Source organism: Mugil cephalus, chromosome 13 (assembly GCF_022458985.1).
Source record: "Mugil cephalus isolate CIBA_MC_2020 chromosome 13, CIBA_Mcephalus_1.1, whole genome shotgun sequence".
Classification (NCBI taxonomy): domain Eukaryota; kingdom Metazoa; phylum Chordata; class Actinopteri; order Mugiliformes; family Mugilidae; genus Mugil; species Mugil cephalus.
Window position 1 is genome coordinate 15,291,873 of NC_061782.1, and position 18,292 is coordinate 15,310,164.

At 42.3% G+C, this 18,292-nt stretch overlaps 3 protein-coding genes across 3 annotated transcripts; 2 read left to right on the forward strand and 1 right to left on the reverse strand.

The window, feature by feature from the left end:
* Positions 1–618: 618 nt before the first annotated feature.
* On the forward strand, positions 619–4,800 carry polh (polymerase (DNA directed), eta). The gene is made up of 10 exons (XM_047603152.1): positions 619–909; positions 1,356–1,490; positions 1,590–1,822; positions 1,911–2,089; positions 2,172–2,275; positions 2,403–2,522; positions 2,820–2,943; positions 3,184–3,249; positions 3,382–3,554; positions 3,648–4,800. Exons 1-10 carry the CDS (start codon positions 773–775, stop codon positions 4,582–4,584), a joined length of 2,208 nt encoding a protein of 735 aa, XP_047459108.1. The 5' UTR covers positions 619–772; the 3' UTR covers positions 4,585–4,800.
* Positions 4,801–5,503: 703 nt separating this feature from the next.
* gtpbp2a (GTP binding protein 2a) lies at positions 5,504–15,417 on the reverse strand. The gene is made up of 12 exons (XM_047603153.1): positions 14,947–15,417; positions 14,020–14,046; positions 13,516–13,700; positions 13,188–13,296; positions 12,899–13,096; positions 12,568–12,742; positions 9,805–10,024; positions 9,565–9,700; positions 9,417–9,475; positions 9,165–9,336; positions 8,840–9,004; positions 5,504–7,900 (listed from the first exon to the last, which is right to left on the reverse strand). The coding sequence occupies exons 1-12, from the start codon at positions 15,142–15,144 to the stop codon at positions 7,718–7,720; spliced, it is 1,827 nt and encodes a 608-aa protein (XP_047459109.1). The 5' UTR covers positions 15,145–15,417; the 3' UTR covers positions 5,504–7,717.
* A 962-nt stretch (positions 15,418–16,379) lies between these two features.
* Positions 16,380–17,896, forward strand: LOC125018972 (otoraplin-like). The gene is made up of 4 exons (XM_047603450.1): positions 16,380–16,887; positions 17,038–17,177; positions 17,430–17,540; positions 17,632–17,896. Exons 1-4 carry the CDS (start codon positions 16,710–16,712, stop codon positions 17,653–17,655), a joined length of 453 nt encoding a protein of 150 aa, XP_047459406.1. The 5' UTR covers positions 16,380–16,709; the 3' UTR covers positions 17,656–17,896.
* Positions 17,897–18,292: the final 396 nt, after the last annotated feature.

Below are 18,292 nucleotides of genomic sequence, written 5' to 3' on the forward strand. Positions count from 1 at the left end.
GGATATTGAAACTACAGATCATTTATTCTTTCAATGTTTTTTCACAGTAAGCGTTATGGACCGATATACATGAAGGGCTACACAGCAATATTATACTTGAACCCTTTCTTCATTATTTATGGTTTTGTCTCAGAAAACAAAGAATATGATTTCTTAATTTATAATATCCCCACCCTGGAAAATTTTCACATACACAAATGCAAATACATGACAGTTCATCCTAGATTTTGTGTGTTTCATAACAAGTTTCTCTCCTTCACTAAAGCCATTAAAATAGTGAAGAGTACACATGCAATTAAACTGTTCTGTTTGATTGAGAAATACAATCTGCAAAGAAAGCCACGGGTTTTTGTCGTCTTTTCTGTCTCTTTTTATTTTCTGTTTCATCATTTTGCATTCTATTTTCAGAGTGCACTTTATACGATTGTCAAGAGCTGATAGATACATATTTTGGATCATTTGTTTTACTGTATAATATTCACATATTCATTACAAAAAAAACATTGTGAAGATTGTACAATACCATATTTTGTAAATTTTATGTAAAAAAAAGAAAAAAGAAAAAAAGCGTTGGACTTCCTGGTCGACTTTTGATGACGTCTTTTACGTAACTACCGACTACCGTAGATGTGCGTAACTACAGATTTGCAATCCAAAATACTATTTTGGCGCTCAGTTTAACCTCAGCGAACACAACCAGAGCTGCGGAAAGAAGTGCGATTTAACAGACCTACAAGTCAGTGTGTGTATATTTGATTTGTTCTTCTAAGTAATGGAGTACGGAAAGGAGAGAGTGGTGGCGCTGGTCGACATGGACTGTTTTTACGTGCAAGTTGAGCAGAGGCTGAATCCGGCTCTGAAAGGCAAACCCTGTGTTGTGGCCCAGTACAAGACGTGGAAAGGAGGCGGGTGAGCTTCTGACACAGATATATGTGTATTTTTTATTACTAATTAAAAAAAAAAATTAAACTGATTGCTAAGAGACAGTGTCATAATCTGCTGTTGGGGCTCTGGTGTGAGGATGATGTGTTACAAAACAAAAGTTATATAAAAAATATGTTTTCTGTTTTTACTCAGGGATGCTATATTACACTATATGCGCACTATAGATTCCTAAAGCCTAACTTAGCAATGCTTGATCAAAACATACTGTCTGTTCTGGTGCCTATATGGAGTTCATTTTGTTTTCAGTAATTGTAGTTTGCCAATTTTTTAAATCTGCAAAAGGCGCTTGTGAAGTTGCAGTGCACTGATGCATGGCACTTCCTTCAACCGCCATTAGCCTCATCCACTGATGCAGTCATTTAATGTCTTAAAGAAACTGATTTTCTACTAAATATTTTTTCCTCTGTTAGTATCATAGCCGTGAGCTACGAGGCCAGGGCCCATGGTGTCACCAGGAACATGTGGGTGGACGATGCAAAAAAACTGTGCCCAGATCTCCAGGTGGCGCGAGTGCGTGAGTCCCATGGCAAGGCAGATCTAACGTTGTAAGTGTTGGTGAAGCACACCCTTAAACTTCCTCTTTTTAAAATACACGTGTTCCTGTGGCCAGAGTTGTAAGGTAAATGGCTTATTCCACTTCATAGTTACAGGGAGGCCAGCGTGGAGGTGATTGAGGTGATGTCTCGCTTTGCCGTGATTGAGAGAGCCAGTATTGATGAGGCCTACATGGATCTGACCGCCGCCGTCCACCGGCGGCTAAAAGACATGAATGACAAACAGGTAGAGCTTACCCTCCTGAAGACCACATACATCCAGGGGTACCCACAAAGTTCATCGGGATCTGAACCATCTGCAGAAGACACAGTTTTAAACAAAGGTGGATTAGAACTCAATTTTGACTTAACAATTATTGAACAAACAAAAAAAAAGATTGTATCAACCAAAGTCATCATGTCTGTCCTCAGAGGAGCAGAGGTCCAGAGGGCTCCAGGAGTGGCTGGCGTCCTTACCGGCCCCTTTGTCGGGGGAACAGAGTTCTGCAGAGCTGCAGCTAACCGTCGGCGCCGTCATTGTTGAGGAAATGAGAGCAGCTGTGGAGAATCACACAGGTTTCCGGTGTTCAGCAGGGATATCACACAACAAGGTGGAATTAACTTTTATGTAATGTTAGTGTAAATGCATCAATTATATTTGCAGTGTAACAGTTTCTGTTTTTTCCCCCCAAGGTTCTGGCCAAACTAGCCTGTGGTCTGAACAAACCCAACAGACAAACTGTTTTGCCTCTGGACTCCGTGACAGAACTGTTCAGCACTCTGCCCGTCGGGAAGATGTGAGTTCATAGTATAATTCTGACACAAAGAGTTCTATTTGAAACTTATACACACTTTCGAAGGGTACTGAAAATAAAAAGCTGCCTAACAATATCCTCTTCTGTATTACTTGTTCCACCCGTCCAGTCGTAATCTTGGAGGTAAGATGGGTGCTTCCATTACTGAAACCCTGGGGATAGAGAACATGGGAGATCTCACTCAGTTCTCTAAGGCCCAACTGGAACAGCACTTTGGAGAAAAAACAGGGTAAGAAAAGACAGATTTCCCTCCAAAAGTTAAGCAAGTTCCTGCTTAATCTAGCATTTACTAGGTCAAACCACAATTTTGATTGCAAATAGTCAGCACATTGTTTGCCTAATATATTTTTGACCCTCGGCCTGCAAACTACCACAATGCTCATAAAAGAAAAATGACTCCAGTCATAGATTTTCTCTTACTAAGATAAATCTGTTTTAGAAATAAACTGGAACTCTGAGCATGTTCTTTCATACTACACTGAATTTACTATTTAACTGCTCTTAAATAATCTCGCTTTAATCTCAGGCAGTGGCTGCACGATTTGTGTCGCGGGATCGAGTTTGAAGCTGTGAAACCTCGACAGCTTCCGAAGTCCATCGGCTGCAGTAAAAATTTTCCTGGGAAGACGTCGCTGGCTAGTAAAGATCAGGTACAAGCCATGAGATTTGTCTGTTTTACACCAGCACATTAAAACTATTGTTATCAGTCTTTTACTTTTAGTCTTGTGTTGTCTGAAATGTAGTCGATCTATCCAGATGTGAAAGGACGCCCATGTTAGACATTTTCTAGTGATACTGTTGACCAGTATGAAACGTTTTACATAATTTTATGTAATGATTTGCAAGATGGTTTTCATGTTATTTTTTTTTATTAACATACCTCTGCACAGGTGCAGTACTGGCTTCATCAACTGGCCCTTGAGCTGGAGGAGAGACTGACCAAAGACAGAGAAGCAGTAAGAGAAAGCTGAAGTAGTCGTGTAATTTATGACGGTAGTGCTACACTTCCCGATGTATGGGTTTCACATTGATGTAATAAACACTAAACAGAGCTGGTTTCGCATTTGCAATTTATGTCCGTGTCACAGAATGGTCGAGTGGCTAAGCAGCTGACGGTCGGTGTCCGACAGCTCGGCGATAAGAGGCCGAGCAGCTTCTCTCGGTGTTGCGCTCTGGTGCGCTACGAGGCGGCCAAAATATCCAGTGACAGCTTTGCCATTATCAAGAGCCTCAACACGGCAGGGAACCACCAAGCTGCGTGGTAATTGTAATGCGATAATGCAGTGACATTTAAAATAATCTGCTGAAGGAGTGCTGTGTGATTTCAACCCTCTGTCTTCCGTCGTGTCTCCAGGACTCCGCCGCTCACCCTGCTGCACATCTCGGCCAGCAAATTCAACGACACGCAATCAGGGACAGGGATTGCCGGCTTCCTTTCCGGCGATGTTGCTCCCACCCAGAGTCTCCCCTCCACCCAGTCGCCCTCTCAAGTGAAAAGTCAATCCCTGTCAAAACAACCTGGCAGCATCCAGTCCTTCTTTCAAAAGGCAACAGAGAAACAAAGAGAGAAGGTTACAAAGAATGGAGATGAAGGAGATGAAGGAGATGATGGTGTCGGCTCAACAGGTTTCCCACCACCTTCCTCCGTCCATGAAACCTCTGCTGTTGATAACCAGGTGGAGACGGATCCGACAAACAGCTCAGCCCCCCTGTCCAAAATAGGTTCAGACAGCCCCCGTACTAGTATTTCCTCTTTCTTCCACAAGGAAAGCCTTGAAAGAAACTTAAAGGTCCCAGGTTCAGCGATGAATAAGCCTGAAACAGGACAAACACACGGTGGACCTGTTGAAGACTGTGTTGCTGTTGCGTCAGGCACACAAGCAAACAATAACTCAGACTTCACATCTCACCAGCCGCTATGCGAAGAGTTAAAAGATGAACAGGACCTCGATCCAGAGTTAAATCCGCATCCTGCCAACGTCGCTAGAGAAGACCTGTTAAAATGTGAACGCTGCGGTCAGGACGTGTTGGTCTGGGAAATGCCTGAACACAATGACTATCACTTCGCCATGGACCTCCAGAAGTCATTCTCCTCAGCTACAGGTTCGGACACCTTGGCTTCCTCTTTCCCTCCTTCTTCCAGTGGTTCCCAAACATCTGTCAGAGCAGCAGCGGCCCAGTCCTCCAGAGGCAAAACAAAAACCAGAGGCCAGTCAGGACCTGCGCCGAAAAAACCCCGCTCCCAAGGTGGAAGTGCAGGCACTCTGGATTCCTTCTTCAAGAGGAACTGAACATGTGCAAGGACACTGTGATATCTTGCTTGTATTTGCTAAAAGAACCGAAAGCCATGTCCGCACTAGTTTAGAATCATGAAAATTATTGGGCTTTTTATGATGACAGTGTGTGCAATTTGAAAAAAGAAAAATGCTTATTTAATCACATGGTTTTAATTTAAAATGGAATGAATTTATGCTTGTTTGCAGAAAATATTAAAGATATTTTTTAGACTTAATGTTGTATTACTCTGACACACCAGTAGGTGCCACTGGTCAGTTTAAATATAGGCTAAACCAGGAATTCTTGACTGAGCGGGATGTTTTCATATTGAATTCAAGAAATGAAGAAAAGGATTCAGCAACAGAGTATGCAGTATTTTAAATATTGCTTAATTAATGGTGAAGTATACAAGCATGACTGTGAGTAAATTCACTTCTATGTTTACGAGCGAAAACACCAGTTAATCAGAGGAACACAGAGCACTGCTCATACTGCTGATAAGGCTGCTGTGTCACTTTTGTTTTCTAAAAAAAAATTGAAAGTTCTATACTATACGTACTATACTATCTTCTATGCGTATCTTCATAATTGGAACTACATGTAAAATTTAAAATAAAAAGCAAAGGGCAGTGTTTGTTCTAAAACCTGAAAATACCCTCATTGATTCATTTATAACTCAATAGTAATATGACAGGAATTGCAAAATAAAGAGTTGATTCTTAATAAAGTCATTCTGTAGCTGAAAGACGTCTGAAAGACGTCTGAGTGAGAAGTCTGAGTAAAGCATTATTGCATTGTCTTGCATCAGTCATACCAGGAAGTGGAGAGAAACCATTTTATAGTTGAGTTATGTGTAAAGACACAAGATCCAGAATACAACCACAGAACGTATGAAGGCGTTTCAAAACACATGAAATAAAAATAAAACGCACATTAAAGAGGCAATAAAAGTTTTATTCATGTACATCATGATACACAAATTGGATCTGTACATAAATATTGCATTTCACCCAAAGAATGATCTAAATATTACACTTTGAATTAAAAGGAAAATAGGCTTTTGAATGTGATTTTCAAAAAAGTGAAGTGCCAGTGTCATTAGGAAAACTGCCACAGTGAAAAAACCTGTCTGAATGAACTGTAAAATCCGGAACTACAAGAAATCTATAAAATACTTAGGAGATGCATTAAAACAAACTTTAATACCACCTGAACTCTTTATAAATGCTATAAAATATTTTGGTTGTGTTCTTAGTTTACCTGACTGCACGCAAACTGTGCGTTAGCAACGCGGGTGCAACAAAACAACGGTCGTCACGATCAGTTGAGACCACAATGTGTATATAAACCACATCAACATGCAACAACAAGATGACAGATGGCCTCGAGTAATTAACATTCATTTTTAACTGTGTTGTCTAAATATCAAAAGCAGTTTCTAGTAGTAGCACCAACTTAAGTCGATTTCTTTACTAAATTGTAAAAACTTTGGGCTGTAATGGAAGGCTACTCGAATAGCAGTTCCATGAGGCACTGTGTTAAACCCCTTCAAAGCTCACGACATCAGTAACTTAAGTGAAGAGACGACATCAAGTACCTCAACTACAACTGCTTTTCAACAGAGCCGCCTCAGTCGGGCGGCTTCAACATACATATGCATAACCTGACGCACCTCTTTGGGAGAAACAACCTCGTCTGTTTTTCCTCAAAGTCAGCAACAGAAACCTCCACCGGTCTGTGAAAGTGGAATGCCGTCTATCATCTACACTGACCTGAGTAACTAAAGCACTTGAAAGACAGGCAGCTGGGCAACTGTTACCGTCTCGGCGCGCCATCATGAGGCATTAGTCGTGAATAAAAAATAGCTCGCGGACGAATGTGACGGATAAAAACGTGATCGCCAGTGTGAGATATATTGGCAGGTTGACGTACGAACAGGGTCAAGTTTTAGCTTTGCATACCTCATGATCCTCGTCTCTGTCTTCGTAAAGTGCTTCTGGCAGCAACATAGCTTAAAGCACGATCGTTCAGCTCAACTATCATGTGTCTGAGATTCACAAATGCATCCCATGGGTTTTTTTTTATCTTTTCAATGTGACTCTGACACTGAGGGCATTCAAATATGTGATCAGAGGTTTGTTATCATCAGTCAGGCACTACGCTGGTGGAACAAGTTACACTGGTGATGCAGGTAACACCTAAATGCCACAGCATTCATACTTCATCTGCTATGCCAACACATTTACACTGATCAGCCACAACATTATGACCACCGAGAGGAGAAGTGAATAACAGCTGGGAATCTCATGGACCTGGCATTCCAGTGGATGTTACCGGGTCCCCCCACTCATATTAGTGACGAACACAAGGTATTGGCCTGGGCTCCAAATTCACTAGATCCTAAACTGATCAAGTATCTGTGGGATGTACTGGAACAAGTCTGATCCACAGAGGTCCCTCCCCTCAACCCACAGGACCCAAAGACCCCCAATAATAATATCCTGTTACCAGATACAACGGGACACTCCCAGAAGGTCCATGTCCATTCTCTGATGAGTCACAACTGCTTTGGAGGCACAAGGGAGACATGCACAATATTAGGAAGGTGGTCATAATCTTATGCCTGATCTGTGTACATTTCAGTGCATGTGCAGTGTGTGTGTGTGTGTGTGTGTGTGTGAGTATTCTTCTTGAACTGTATTAGGAGTGCACTGAGGTGTAAACTTTGGAAGCAGCACTTGATCGTGGATTTGAGAAGGCAACCTCCTAGCTGCCGCTTATTGATCTGTGCAACTACGTGCTCTCTCTGACTCGATATCACTTCGCTAGATGTTGTTAAGCGAGTCTGTCATCGAGATGGTCGAGAGGTTTCTTCTTACCAGCGCCAAGAAAAGCAACACTCTTGAAATCTCCACACGAGAAAGCACAGAAAAACATTAGCAGTTATTAAAAAGGCCGAAGGAGACGAATAAGTGAGATGGTAACAAGGCTTTGGAAAAGGGTAATAAAACAACAAATCCTGCAAAGGGGATTTTACTGTGCAGAGAACTGGGCAGAGTGGCCTTCGCAAGGAGAGGAAGGTGGTTTTATAGAGCACCTTGTGTTTGGGGTGGGACGGCGTTTTCTGCTGGGGTTGTCTGGAGAATCTCAGGCTTCCTCATCCTCATTTTGGGACGGCCGGTACTGAGTTATGGGCTGCAGCTTAGTGACATGGCCGATGCCTTTGGTCACGCCCTCTCTGAAGAGCACCTTTGCTCCCACCTTCAGATACTCTGGGTGCTTGATGAACTTGAAGAGAACCACTGCTTTCTCTCCCGTCCTCAACTCCTCCTGAGGTGCCGTCATGGAGCACAAGAACAAAACAGAGGCAGGATTAGGAATAATGTCGATGGGATCATCTGGGCAGATTGAGTGCCACTCACTAAAACGCAACTGGAACTTTTAATATCATTCTTGATTAATGCATTGGCTATTTTATGGTAAAAACACTGATTGTCACAGTTTTGATGCCAGTGGAGAGTGGCTGTGTGTTGTCCCATTGCAAATTCATAGGCTGTTTCTCAAATACAGCTGTGGGTGGTGATATATTTCTTGTATTTGGCAGAAGTTCGTATTAAATTAAAAAAATAAAAGGTTAAATTGTCGCACATGTCAGAGCTCTGAGGAAGGCTCTGTGCCACAAAACCCATAATGGAGCCAAATGAACAAGTGAACTTAGAGTATTTTGTCCTTCACTTGGGAAGTTTAAGATGTGCAGTCACTCTACATTTTTGTGTTTAGTAGTATAAAGAAGATCTTGCAACAGAAGTTGCTTTTTGTTTTAGAGCTTTTTGATTAGAGCAACTAATTTCACCATGGACATAATCTTCTATAACACAAACAGAAAACTGACGTGACCGCCAGCCATTTAATATAATAATTCAAACCGCTAGTTAAAATATTTATGGCGTAAATGGACTGACTCTTCATGATCAATGACTACTATGTCAATAATTTTTGCTTCTCACGTTTGCTATTCAAGGGCATGGTACACGGTGTCAGATTTTAAGGAAGACTCGTTTTGAAAGCATTACTGTGCACGATAGCCACTTGCGTTGCCTAGACGATGCAATAAAACTGGGTGTGCTCAGTTAAGCAAACATACCGTACTCCCTGCATTGTTAATGCATACAAACATAGAACTAAGCGGCCCAACCAGAAACATAAAGAGGGCGTGGTATTTACAGCAGAGCCGTAATTGGTCACTGTCAAAACGGGATCTGAACTCACCTTGCCATACACAGCTTCCACTGTGGCAGTCTGTCTCACATTGCCGATGTGCACAGTCACCTGAAAGCCCTTATGGAAGGTCTTGGCATGGAAGAGCAGCACAATCTCAGCCTCAAACATCCAGCAGATGGTAGGATCCATCTCCGGACTCACCATCACCATGCCCTTTAAGTGGAGAACACATAGATAGTGCGTGCAGTGCGTTAGATTAGATTTCTACCGCATTGACATCGGTTTTCTTGACGAGTCTTCGACAAATCAGGCCCAACCACTTTCAACAAAGACAAACACATTCTGTAGAAAGTCAGTCAAAATCAAGTCTGACCTTGCGTAATAGTGACCGATCGAAGTCGCCCAGGGCGAGCGTAGCAGCCTGGCCGGCCCTGAGTACTCTGCACGCCGAGCGATTCCTTTGGATGCTTCCAATGGTCAACTTGTGGAACTGGCCCAAATCTGTGGGCCCTACGACAAGATGATCTCCCTCACGGCAAATACCACTGCATGATCAAAGAGATTAATCTGTTAATGCGTTATAATCCCGCATGAATGAAAAAATGCACCGACACAAGGTACTGACCTGTACAGAGTGCCTCCCACCACTGTCCCCACCTCTGGCACCGTGTAGATCTCATCCACCTGTAATGACGCACACCGCCGTTAGTTCCATCAGAGGCATCTCTGCATTAACGCTGTATTTCCCACCGATCCTTTCGTCTCACACTTACTTGAAACTCGGTTAGCTGTTGCATAAGCTCCTCCTGCTCCTTACTGTTGCTAAGAGGGGGAATGATGTTGAAGAAGACCTTGAGCAGATCCAGACTCTCTCCAGACACACTGGACAAAGTGAAGATGGGTGTGATGCTGCCAGGGAGACAGAGCACGGGCACATCGTCAGGACACGAAGACGTTAATGTTGAGAAGGCGCACACAGACGGGATCATGTAAGGTCACGTAATGTTTCATACTTGGGTGACTGGGCGAACTGCTGTGCTGCTGTGACGGCATCGTCCGTGCTGCTTACAACCATGGGCACCTTGTTGCAGCCCGGCTGTTTCAAGACACGCTCCAGCTGCCGCACGGTGCGCTCCACAGTGGCCCGCGCACACAGGTCCACTTTACTGATAACAATGAATATGGGTACCTTCAGTGCCATGGCGAGGCCCAGATGCTCCCGTGTTGTACCAGCTGGAAAAGAGTGAGAAGGAGAAGGAAAAGTTACACATTAGTCACATCTTGCCCTCCGTTGCATCATTGTCACATGCAAGAATATAAAACATTTATTTGAATGTGAGTCAAAAAGGGATCGAGTCTCTTTCTTAAATACACTGATGATGACCACTATGCCCTCAGGTAGACTCAAACCTGAGAAACCTCAACCTTAGAAATAATATGACTCAGACATGGCTTTAAAGGAAAAATAAAATGTGAAATATGACACTGATTCTACTCCAGCAGAAATTTATTACAAACACAACGGCCGCCTTCTCTATGAATGACACAGAATAACCTGTGCAAGATAAGATAACAGAACATCATAAGCTGGAACTTAAGTTGAATACTATGTTTATAGACTGTATTTTCCATGACGTGTGGTCATTATGTCATTGAACCAAACAGATATATTCAACCATACAAAATAATTGCGTGACTTGACATCTATGTTGTCCAGAATATCGAATTTTCACACGTTTTCCAAACCAAGTGACTTCTCACACAGATAACTTGGGTTGTGTTGCTTTGTAAACAAAACTGGCATGTGAGACAAAGTGATACGTGTAGTAGACTGTTTGGACACGGGTCTCAACTTGTCCTACGTCACGGAGGATTTCATAACATACATTTACAGACACTCCAAATAACTTGACCTCTCATCAGCTGAGCAGCACAGAGTCTTGTCAGGTGAATTATTTATAGAGCATCTGAAGTAAAGATGCAAAGGAAAAAATTTAAATCCCTCTCGATTCCCGATGACTGCTCACCCTTTAGTTCTTTGGCTTGTGACATATACAGCATAAGATGAGCCCTATCTGTTACATACCGGTAGATACATTACACTGTTTCATAATTAAAGCAGCAGCTCTTGGGTTGCAGACAGCATGTCCCTTTCTGTCTCTTGCACAGATTCCTGACCCCCTTATCCTCAGCATGTCAGAACAGAGACCTACATAAACACAGCAAATCCTACAGTGTAACAGGTAGGAAAATTCAAACATAAATAAATGAGATTGTTTAATGCAACCAAAGATTAGAATGGTGCTGTTTTCCTTAGTTGTTGATTTGAAAACCTATGAACATCTGGACTGAAATTATTCTCTGAAGGGAAACGCAAGTTTAATTGCAGATTTTACAGCAATGCAAGCAATTAACCTTTGACAGTGGCTTATTAATAGTGAATTAATGCAAATTAAAAACTGCTTATTTACTGCATGACGAACTCGGTGAGCTACCCAAACAAAAATGACCTTATGTTATACTGTGACTCTGCAGAGGTACCAAAAAGCCTAAAAAAATAAATACAAGATGGATTTCTTTTTTGTAAATAACCTTGGCCAAAGTCTTGGCAACCATAATGTACATTTAAAGACAGCTCAATATTGTTGACCCAGTAACTCCAGCAGGCTGTTAACATCAGTGCTAAGTAACGGGTGTCTCAAAGGCTCAGGTTTCACGTGAGAGTCTCCTTGCCACTTGCAAAAGGACAACATAACAACAGATTTAAAACAGTCAAGGACCCACTTTCATCCCACAAACTAGCAGAGTTACCACAAACAGAGATATTCCATGTGACAACGGCTGAGCAATCTAAGGCCACATTGCAGGTGGTGGCGAGTCGTAGCGAGCACAAAATCCTGCAAAGTTCTCCAACAAAAAAAATAAACAAAGGAATGCACTGAGCTGCTTTTTACGTACCAACAGTTTCAGAGGCTCAGGTTTCAAAGTACGTCATGGATACAAACATCCTGCACTCAGCCTCGCTGACTGTTATCATAAAGTGGTCCTGGTTAGTGAAAGCAATTTATGCACAAAATCTATATCTATGAATAAAACAAGGTGTTGAAATATGATGCTGAGTAAGGTTTAATATTTATTTCCATTTTTAAAATCTGGATGTTTTGCGACACAAAAAATATGTGAGGTGCTATGTGTTTTTTTTTATTTATTCTTGAAACACCAGATCTCCTTATTTGCATTTTCTCCCTTTCCTCATTGGTTTATCCAAATGTTTATGCTAATGTCTGTTCTTGTTTACTGACTTATGTAAAGTCAAACTGAGCAAGTATTTGGGTCATAACCTCTGGTCACTGTTAAGTGTCATGTATTTTTTTGGCAATGTCAGTCCTGTTACACTAGCTGACCCATTTGCAGGGGTCAGGTTTAGAGTCGGATCGAGCACAGGACTACCTCCGGTCGGACGTGAATAGTTGGTATTTGAGATATTTTGGGACTAGCAGTGCAAGACAGGAGTGAGGAGGAAGGGTAAAGGGGCTGAAGGGTGGTGTCTTACATAATCTCGGATATCAAATGTTTGCAAAGTGCTAAGCCACAAATGGTCTACTACAGTGTGGAGGTGTACTGTACACAAACATGGGCTCTCTGTCAAACTAGTCCTACAAGAGACTATAAAAGACTCCTTATGGTCTGACTGAACAGTCAAGGACACAGACATACGTACACTTTAACTGGCAAACGGTGACATAAAAAAGTCGGGTTAATTCCTTGGTGCTTACCAATGCCAGTATTTGCACTGACGACCAGCATCGCAAAATCTGGACAGTAGCTGGTGAGGCCAAAGATGGTGGTTTTCAGGTACTTGTGGTGACCGGCTAGATCGATGAATGTGATCATTTTAGAAGCACTCTCACAAATCTCCTCAGCTGTCCGAGACTCACTGTAATTTACAACCTAGAAAAAAAACAGTAACACTCAATCAGTTTCAAGCATTATCTGAAGATGCAACAGTCGCTTGACAATGTTGCACTTCATATGATTCAGATAAGCATAACATAATGTATTCAACACTCGCTGCTATTTATTCTCTGTCAATGCGTCTTTTCTCACATCTCCTTTGCTGTTGAAGCCAAGAATCTCAAAGCTGATGCTTGAAGTGCGTCCAGTTTGAATCTCATGTAGATGCCTGAAGAGGTTGAGCCTCGCCCTCCCCCGCCCATTGTCCAGCTCACCCTGCGTCAAAACACCCAACAGAGTGGACTTGCCCGAGTCCACATTACCCAGTACGGCTACGCGCAGGTCCAAGAACTGCAGGAAAAACACGGGGATGGATTAAACGTGGCAGAGAATTTTCAAGAGTCAACAAAAAAAGAGACATCTTCACAGCACCCCCACTCACCTGTTGGTCATCTGGCACCTTGCGAATGAGAACTTCAGCAATCTTTCGAGGCACATCAGAGTCATAGTCGACCTCCCGCTCTCTGAGAACTGTGATGTCAGCTCCAATTCTGTTAGAAAGAAATATATGGAAACTGTAGCACCTGCATTGCATAGTAACAAAACATAACGCTTTATACAGATGATTGACTGGTATTTGATTTTTTTTTTTTTTGGAATGTTCCATTATTTTACTTCAAGCGGGAATATTAAAGTAACTGATCGTCCCACTGGCATAATACAGGTTACATAAAAAGAACAACGTAAATGAAGACAGTTTCCGGGCTTACTTCTCCGCGAGCCTATGGAGTGTTTTTACTGACGCCCTCATGTCCTCCTCCGACAGCCCCACCAGCATGCCATTGTCCTCAACACCTATCTGATAGACAGCTTCGCCTCGACCCTCCTGCAGTCGCCATTTCATCTGTGTTGCCAGGTGCTCGAAGCGGTATTGTGTGGGGTTCACCAGCTTCAACTAGGAAAAACGAAGGCATTAAAAGTCAGGGCTTCGCTTGGGAGTTAGTTATTAAATGAAAATCTATGTCGACGTTGAGCGGAGCAGGTGCCAAGACACTAAAAATGCTGTGGTGTTGAATTTCCATGGCATGGCAACACTTATGGCAGCACTTAAATATTCTGACATAGTGCATTACCTACATATTACAGAGAGATTATGAATCTATTACATCAACTCCGCTGTCATAAAGAATTGTTATGGCGCTGCTCAAAGTAACTCCCTTCCGTGGGGACAAAAATATAAAACAAGATCCTTGCATCGCAGTTAATTTGCTTACCTTGTACTCTATGTTTCCCTCTTCAGCCTAATGAGAAATGGGGAGAGAGACAAAGGGAGACAGACAGAGACAGAAAAGGAACAACAGCTGTCAGACCGTAGAGACGTGAGACAACGGGCTATTGATTTGTTTAAAGACTAACAGAAAAGCGATGCGACTGAATGAGCAGTCAGTGTCCCACTGTGAATAGGAAGCAAAAGCTATACAAACTGAGTAACTGCTTAGTTAGCTTCAATACGCAGATTATCCGTGTGTCATTGGAGCTACTAAAAGTGACAACAAACATCTCTAACGTGGTGTGATCACTTTAGGACAGCGAGCTGGTCACAGTCACGGATGAGATGAAACAATCCTGATATATTCTGTTTAATATCAGGGATAAGGTGCTTGCTTTCACTTTTATTTATATTTATAGGAACATCTGCATTGAACCCAATGTCATCATTTGCCTCTCGGTTCCAGCTATCTCAAGTGGAGGCACGGACGTCAGCGAGTGTAGCAGGAATATTTTTAGCTCGCTATATACCCGCCCCCCTATTTACAAACATAGCTCTTCCTCTTTCTCTCGCTAGCAAAGTACTAGCCACACACTTAGACGAAGCGGCCTTTAATGAACATGCATGTTGTTTAGTGCTACTTTAACACCACAGTGAAAGACACGCCGTGCATTGGTCGAACCGCTAATATCTTGGCCCAATAAACAACTTCATTCATTTTCCTAGTTGCCGACTAGCTACGTGTCACTGCAGGTTCAAAGACAAGTCGTGATAGGAAGGGGCCAGGAAATGTAAACTAGAAGTATTCGCTTGTCTGAACATATAGTCCCAAACACACACACATCTGTTTACAGTCATTAGCTAACTGTGCTACGTGTAGTTAATAATATTGGCTTGGCTCCATTTTTCTGAGCGTCATTTTTACGCTTACCTCCGGAGGTAGATACGGGGTGTTATTGCTTGGTTTGTAGTTGCGAGAGAAGCGAGCTTTTGCCTTCTTCTTGGCGCTGGCTTTTTTGGGGGCTATCCCATAGCCATTACCTGACTTGACATTGTTGGAGGCGACACCTTGAGACCCAGAGCCGTGTCCATTTCCTGAGCTAAACAAGTCCGATACCCGCGCATCCATCGGCTACTTTTGGGACCTAAATTGTTAGCTTACCACTGCCCGGGCAAATATGACGCTATAATGTTAAAATATTCCCAAGCCTAGGCATGCAGGTGCTGGTGTTTAAGCGCGATGAAACCTGCTTGTGGTAACGCACAACCCCCCCAAAATAAAAACAAAGCACCGGCCTCCCCCAACTCTCCAAACCGAACAATAACAGAACCGTCCGATGCTATCGTTTTGAGTTTACAGTCTGCCTACGTCACAGTCCGAGATGTCCGAGTGCGTTTGTTTTATGAAGCTGCAGAGCGCGAGTGAGCGGTTCTTCTCGTTGCTTGCCTCGCACTCGATCAGACGTAGGTTTAAACTCCGCCCCGCCAAGTTACGCGGTTTGAGACAGCGGACACACACAGACGCTCACACAGTTTTGCAAAGCTTTGCATCAGACGAAAAAGGGAATAATTACGCACTTGTTTACGAAGACTTTGGAAAGGTTGTTTACAAAAGGTGATGCCATGACATCGAAAAACCTGTCACAAACTTATGGACAAATGTAAATAGTTTTGCTTCGCTATTTAGCGATAAAAAAAATGTTTACAATGTGATCAGCTGGTTTTCCCACTGTTCTGTTAATCTTATGCTACACTCCCAAAAACTGAGCTTCAAAGCATTGTGAGTGGGTTGACCTATCCACTCATAAACTTGTTTTTAACCTTCGTCTAGTCGTGGAATGTGTTTTGCTCATTTCTTCGACCCGCAAACAGCCGATATTCTTGAAAGGTGCAATTATAAGACCGTAGCTTGAGGTGTTTTGAAAATATGACTGCAATCTGAGGTCTTCTGGGATCCTTGAGAGAACACAAATATATAGATTTGATAGACAGATGCTTTATTGTTGTTCACACCATAAAAAAAACAAATAAATAAATAAAACTAAAGGTTGTAATGCCATGTGAAAATGGATTTCACATTTCTAAAATATTTGAAAAGTTTTTGTTAAATTGAATGCATCTGTTCTTTAAATTTCTTTAATCTAGACCAGAAATGGAACCAACAGTCGTCACCAAGATTGATAACATTACATTTCTGACTAAATGTATTCTGTTATTGAATCATTCATAGGATATTCAGGTACAAGACTACACTATATTTAGCAATTTGCAGCTTTTCAGTTACAAACAACTAATTTAGGACTGATTAGAGTTAGGACTGATAGACTGGATGTCTGTGACATTTGGTTTTCTTTGCACACCGCGCCTTCAGAACTCTTGCGTAGTGCCTTTTAGTCTGTCCAGAAATATGTCAAGATCTTTCGAGAGGAAAACATACTGAATTTCCGCCCATGAATTAGATTTATAGAGCTCAAAACACACAGTTAACTTGAACTGTGACTCTTTGTTCCTGCAAAGGGACTGAGATTTAAGGAAAGCCTGCCAACTCCCCTGTGGGCGACGAATACTTTCAGATTCTGGCATTTCTGAAACTCAACACTGATTGGTCAGGGAACCTCTGATGTAGGGGTTCAGCCCATTCAGTCCTGGCTGAGGGAAGTGTTTGTGGATTTTTAGGACCGTAAGCTCACTCAAATGTTCACATTCACATTCGCACCAACAAACAACGGCCCCTTGGATTTGCTCTGTAAGGTCAGCATGAGTTATCCGCTGCTGATTCTGTTCTGTGTGGGACTGCTGCACCAAAATGCAAGGGCCGTCCTCATGGATAAACTAGCAGACAGCAAGCTTTGTGGAGATGCCGAGTGCTCATGTAAGTCGGAACAACAAGCATGACAGTGTATGGAATGCATCTTGAAAATATTTCATATTCAAATCATGCAGTAAAAGCATGTACCTGGCATTATTAGTACAGCATAAACACGTATTTTGCATTTTACTCTTGTCTTTTGTGCTTTATCAGATACTCTCTCCATGGCCACGGTGTTGGACGACTTCATGGCTCCTGACTGCAGATTCATCAACCTTAAGAAGGGCCAGATGGTTTACGTGTATTCTAAACTCATACCAGAGGAGGGCACCGGAGTCTTCTGGTCTGGAAGTGTAGGTGCATATTTGTTGCATATCATTTGGTAACACTGGAAAGTTAAAATCTGTTTCAAGGTCCAGAGAATGTACAACTCCCTGGGCATTCTGACAAGAGCAAAACTTGAAAGAAAGACACCAGGTTAAATATTCAAGTTCACAGTATCTGAAATGAGCAAACAAGTTTAATGAGGAATGTTATTTGCATAGAACATATACACCGTGATGCATGTTAATTTGCAAGAAAGTCAGTGTTATGTTTAATGGCAGGTGTACAGTGAGCGATATGTGGACCAGATGGGCATCATTGGGTACTTCCCCGCTACTGTGGTGAAGGAGACACACAAGTTTGCAACAGACACGGTTAAGATGCAAACAACTGTGAGTATATTTGTCTTTTGTAGCACTTTTAGATGAACAGTTTAATAGAAGAGCGGATGGTGGTCAACATCGCATTTTGCCTTTCTTTCAGGACATTGACTTCTTCTGTGAGTAATGGACGGCAGACCGAAACATCGTTCCCCTTCCGGCTTTCTCATTGCAACTGTGGCTTCTATATGACATCAAACAGTTGTTCTGCTGTGCTTGTGTGTCGGATTTTGTGCCATTACGTCTTGTTGCATTATCCTCAGCTGGATTCTCTCAGCCCTCCACGGCTCTGACACCTCTGCTGTTCAGTCAGTGATAGCTATCTGCATTTCTTCATATTTTCCTCAATAAACCATGTCAATCCAAAATGTGAGTTATTTGGTAAGATAAGAATGAGCTTCCCTAACAGCTATTGTGACTTCTCAGAATTTGCTACTGCAGTTTTATAGTATATTTCTGCTGAAACCACCCAGTAAATTATTTGCAATTGCTAGACATATTGCTGCCTTGAAGATCTTGTCTCGAAACACATTATCAGATCCAGTGCGTTGTGCTGATCTAACCTTTTTGTTGGAGTTTCAAGGTTTTTTTCTTATGTTACGTTTGCTGTCAGAGACGTTTCTTTTATTGTGCCAGGAGCTATGATTCATTCTAAGGCAGCAGGGGAGGGAGTCCACTGCTTGTCTTCTCTATCTCAAAAGAAATGTGATCTAAGAGAAATAATTGTCCAAAGGTGTCACAGCTGGTGTGCAGACGCAAAGGAG

Bases quoted from the DNA above. Each gene is read 5' to 3' on its own strand.
- LOC125018972 (XM_047603450.1), top strand. From the start codon at position 16,710: ATGTTCACATTCACATTCGCACCAACAAACAACGGCCCCTTGGATTTG. The intron at 17,178-17,429 runs GTAGGTGCATAT...GTTTAATGGCAG, and splicing joins GAGTCTTCTGGTCTGGAAGT to GTGTACAGTGAGCGATATGT. The intron at 17,541-17,631 runs GTGAGTATATTT...CCTTTCTTTCAG, and splicing joins CGGTTAAGATGCAAACAACT to GACATTGACTTCTTCTGTGA.
- gtpbp2a (XM_047603153.1), bottom strand. From the start codon at position 15,144: ATGGATGCGCGGGTATCGGACTTGTTTAGCTCAGGAAATGGACACGGC. The intron at 13,097-13,187 runs GTGAGTGGGGGT...TTTTTCCTGCAG, and splicing joins AGGTGCCAGATGACCAACAG to TTCTTGGACCTGCGCGTAGC. The intron at 9,005-9,164 runs GTCAGACTTGAT...CTCCACTTAAAG, and splicing joins ATCGGTCACTATTACGCAAG to GGCATGGTGATGGTGAGTCC.
- polh (XM_047603152.1), top strand. From the start codon at position 773: ATGGAGTACGGAAAGGAGAGAGTGGTGGCGCTGGTCGACATGGACTGT. The intron at 910-1,355 runs GTGAGCTTCTGA...TTCCTCTGTTAG, and splicing joins AAGACGTGGAAAGGAGGCGG to TATCATAGCCGTGAGCTACG. The intron at 2,523-2,819 runs GTAAGAAAAGAC...CTTTAATCTCAG, and splicing joins CACTTTGGAGAAAAAACAGG to GCAGTGGCTGCACGATTTGT.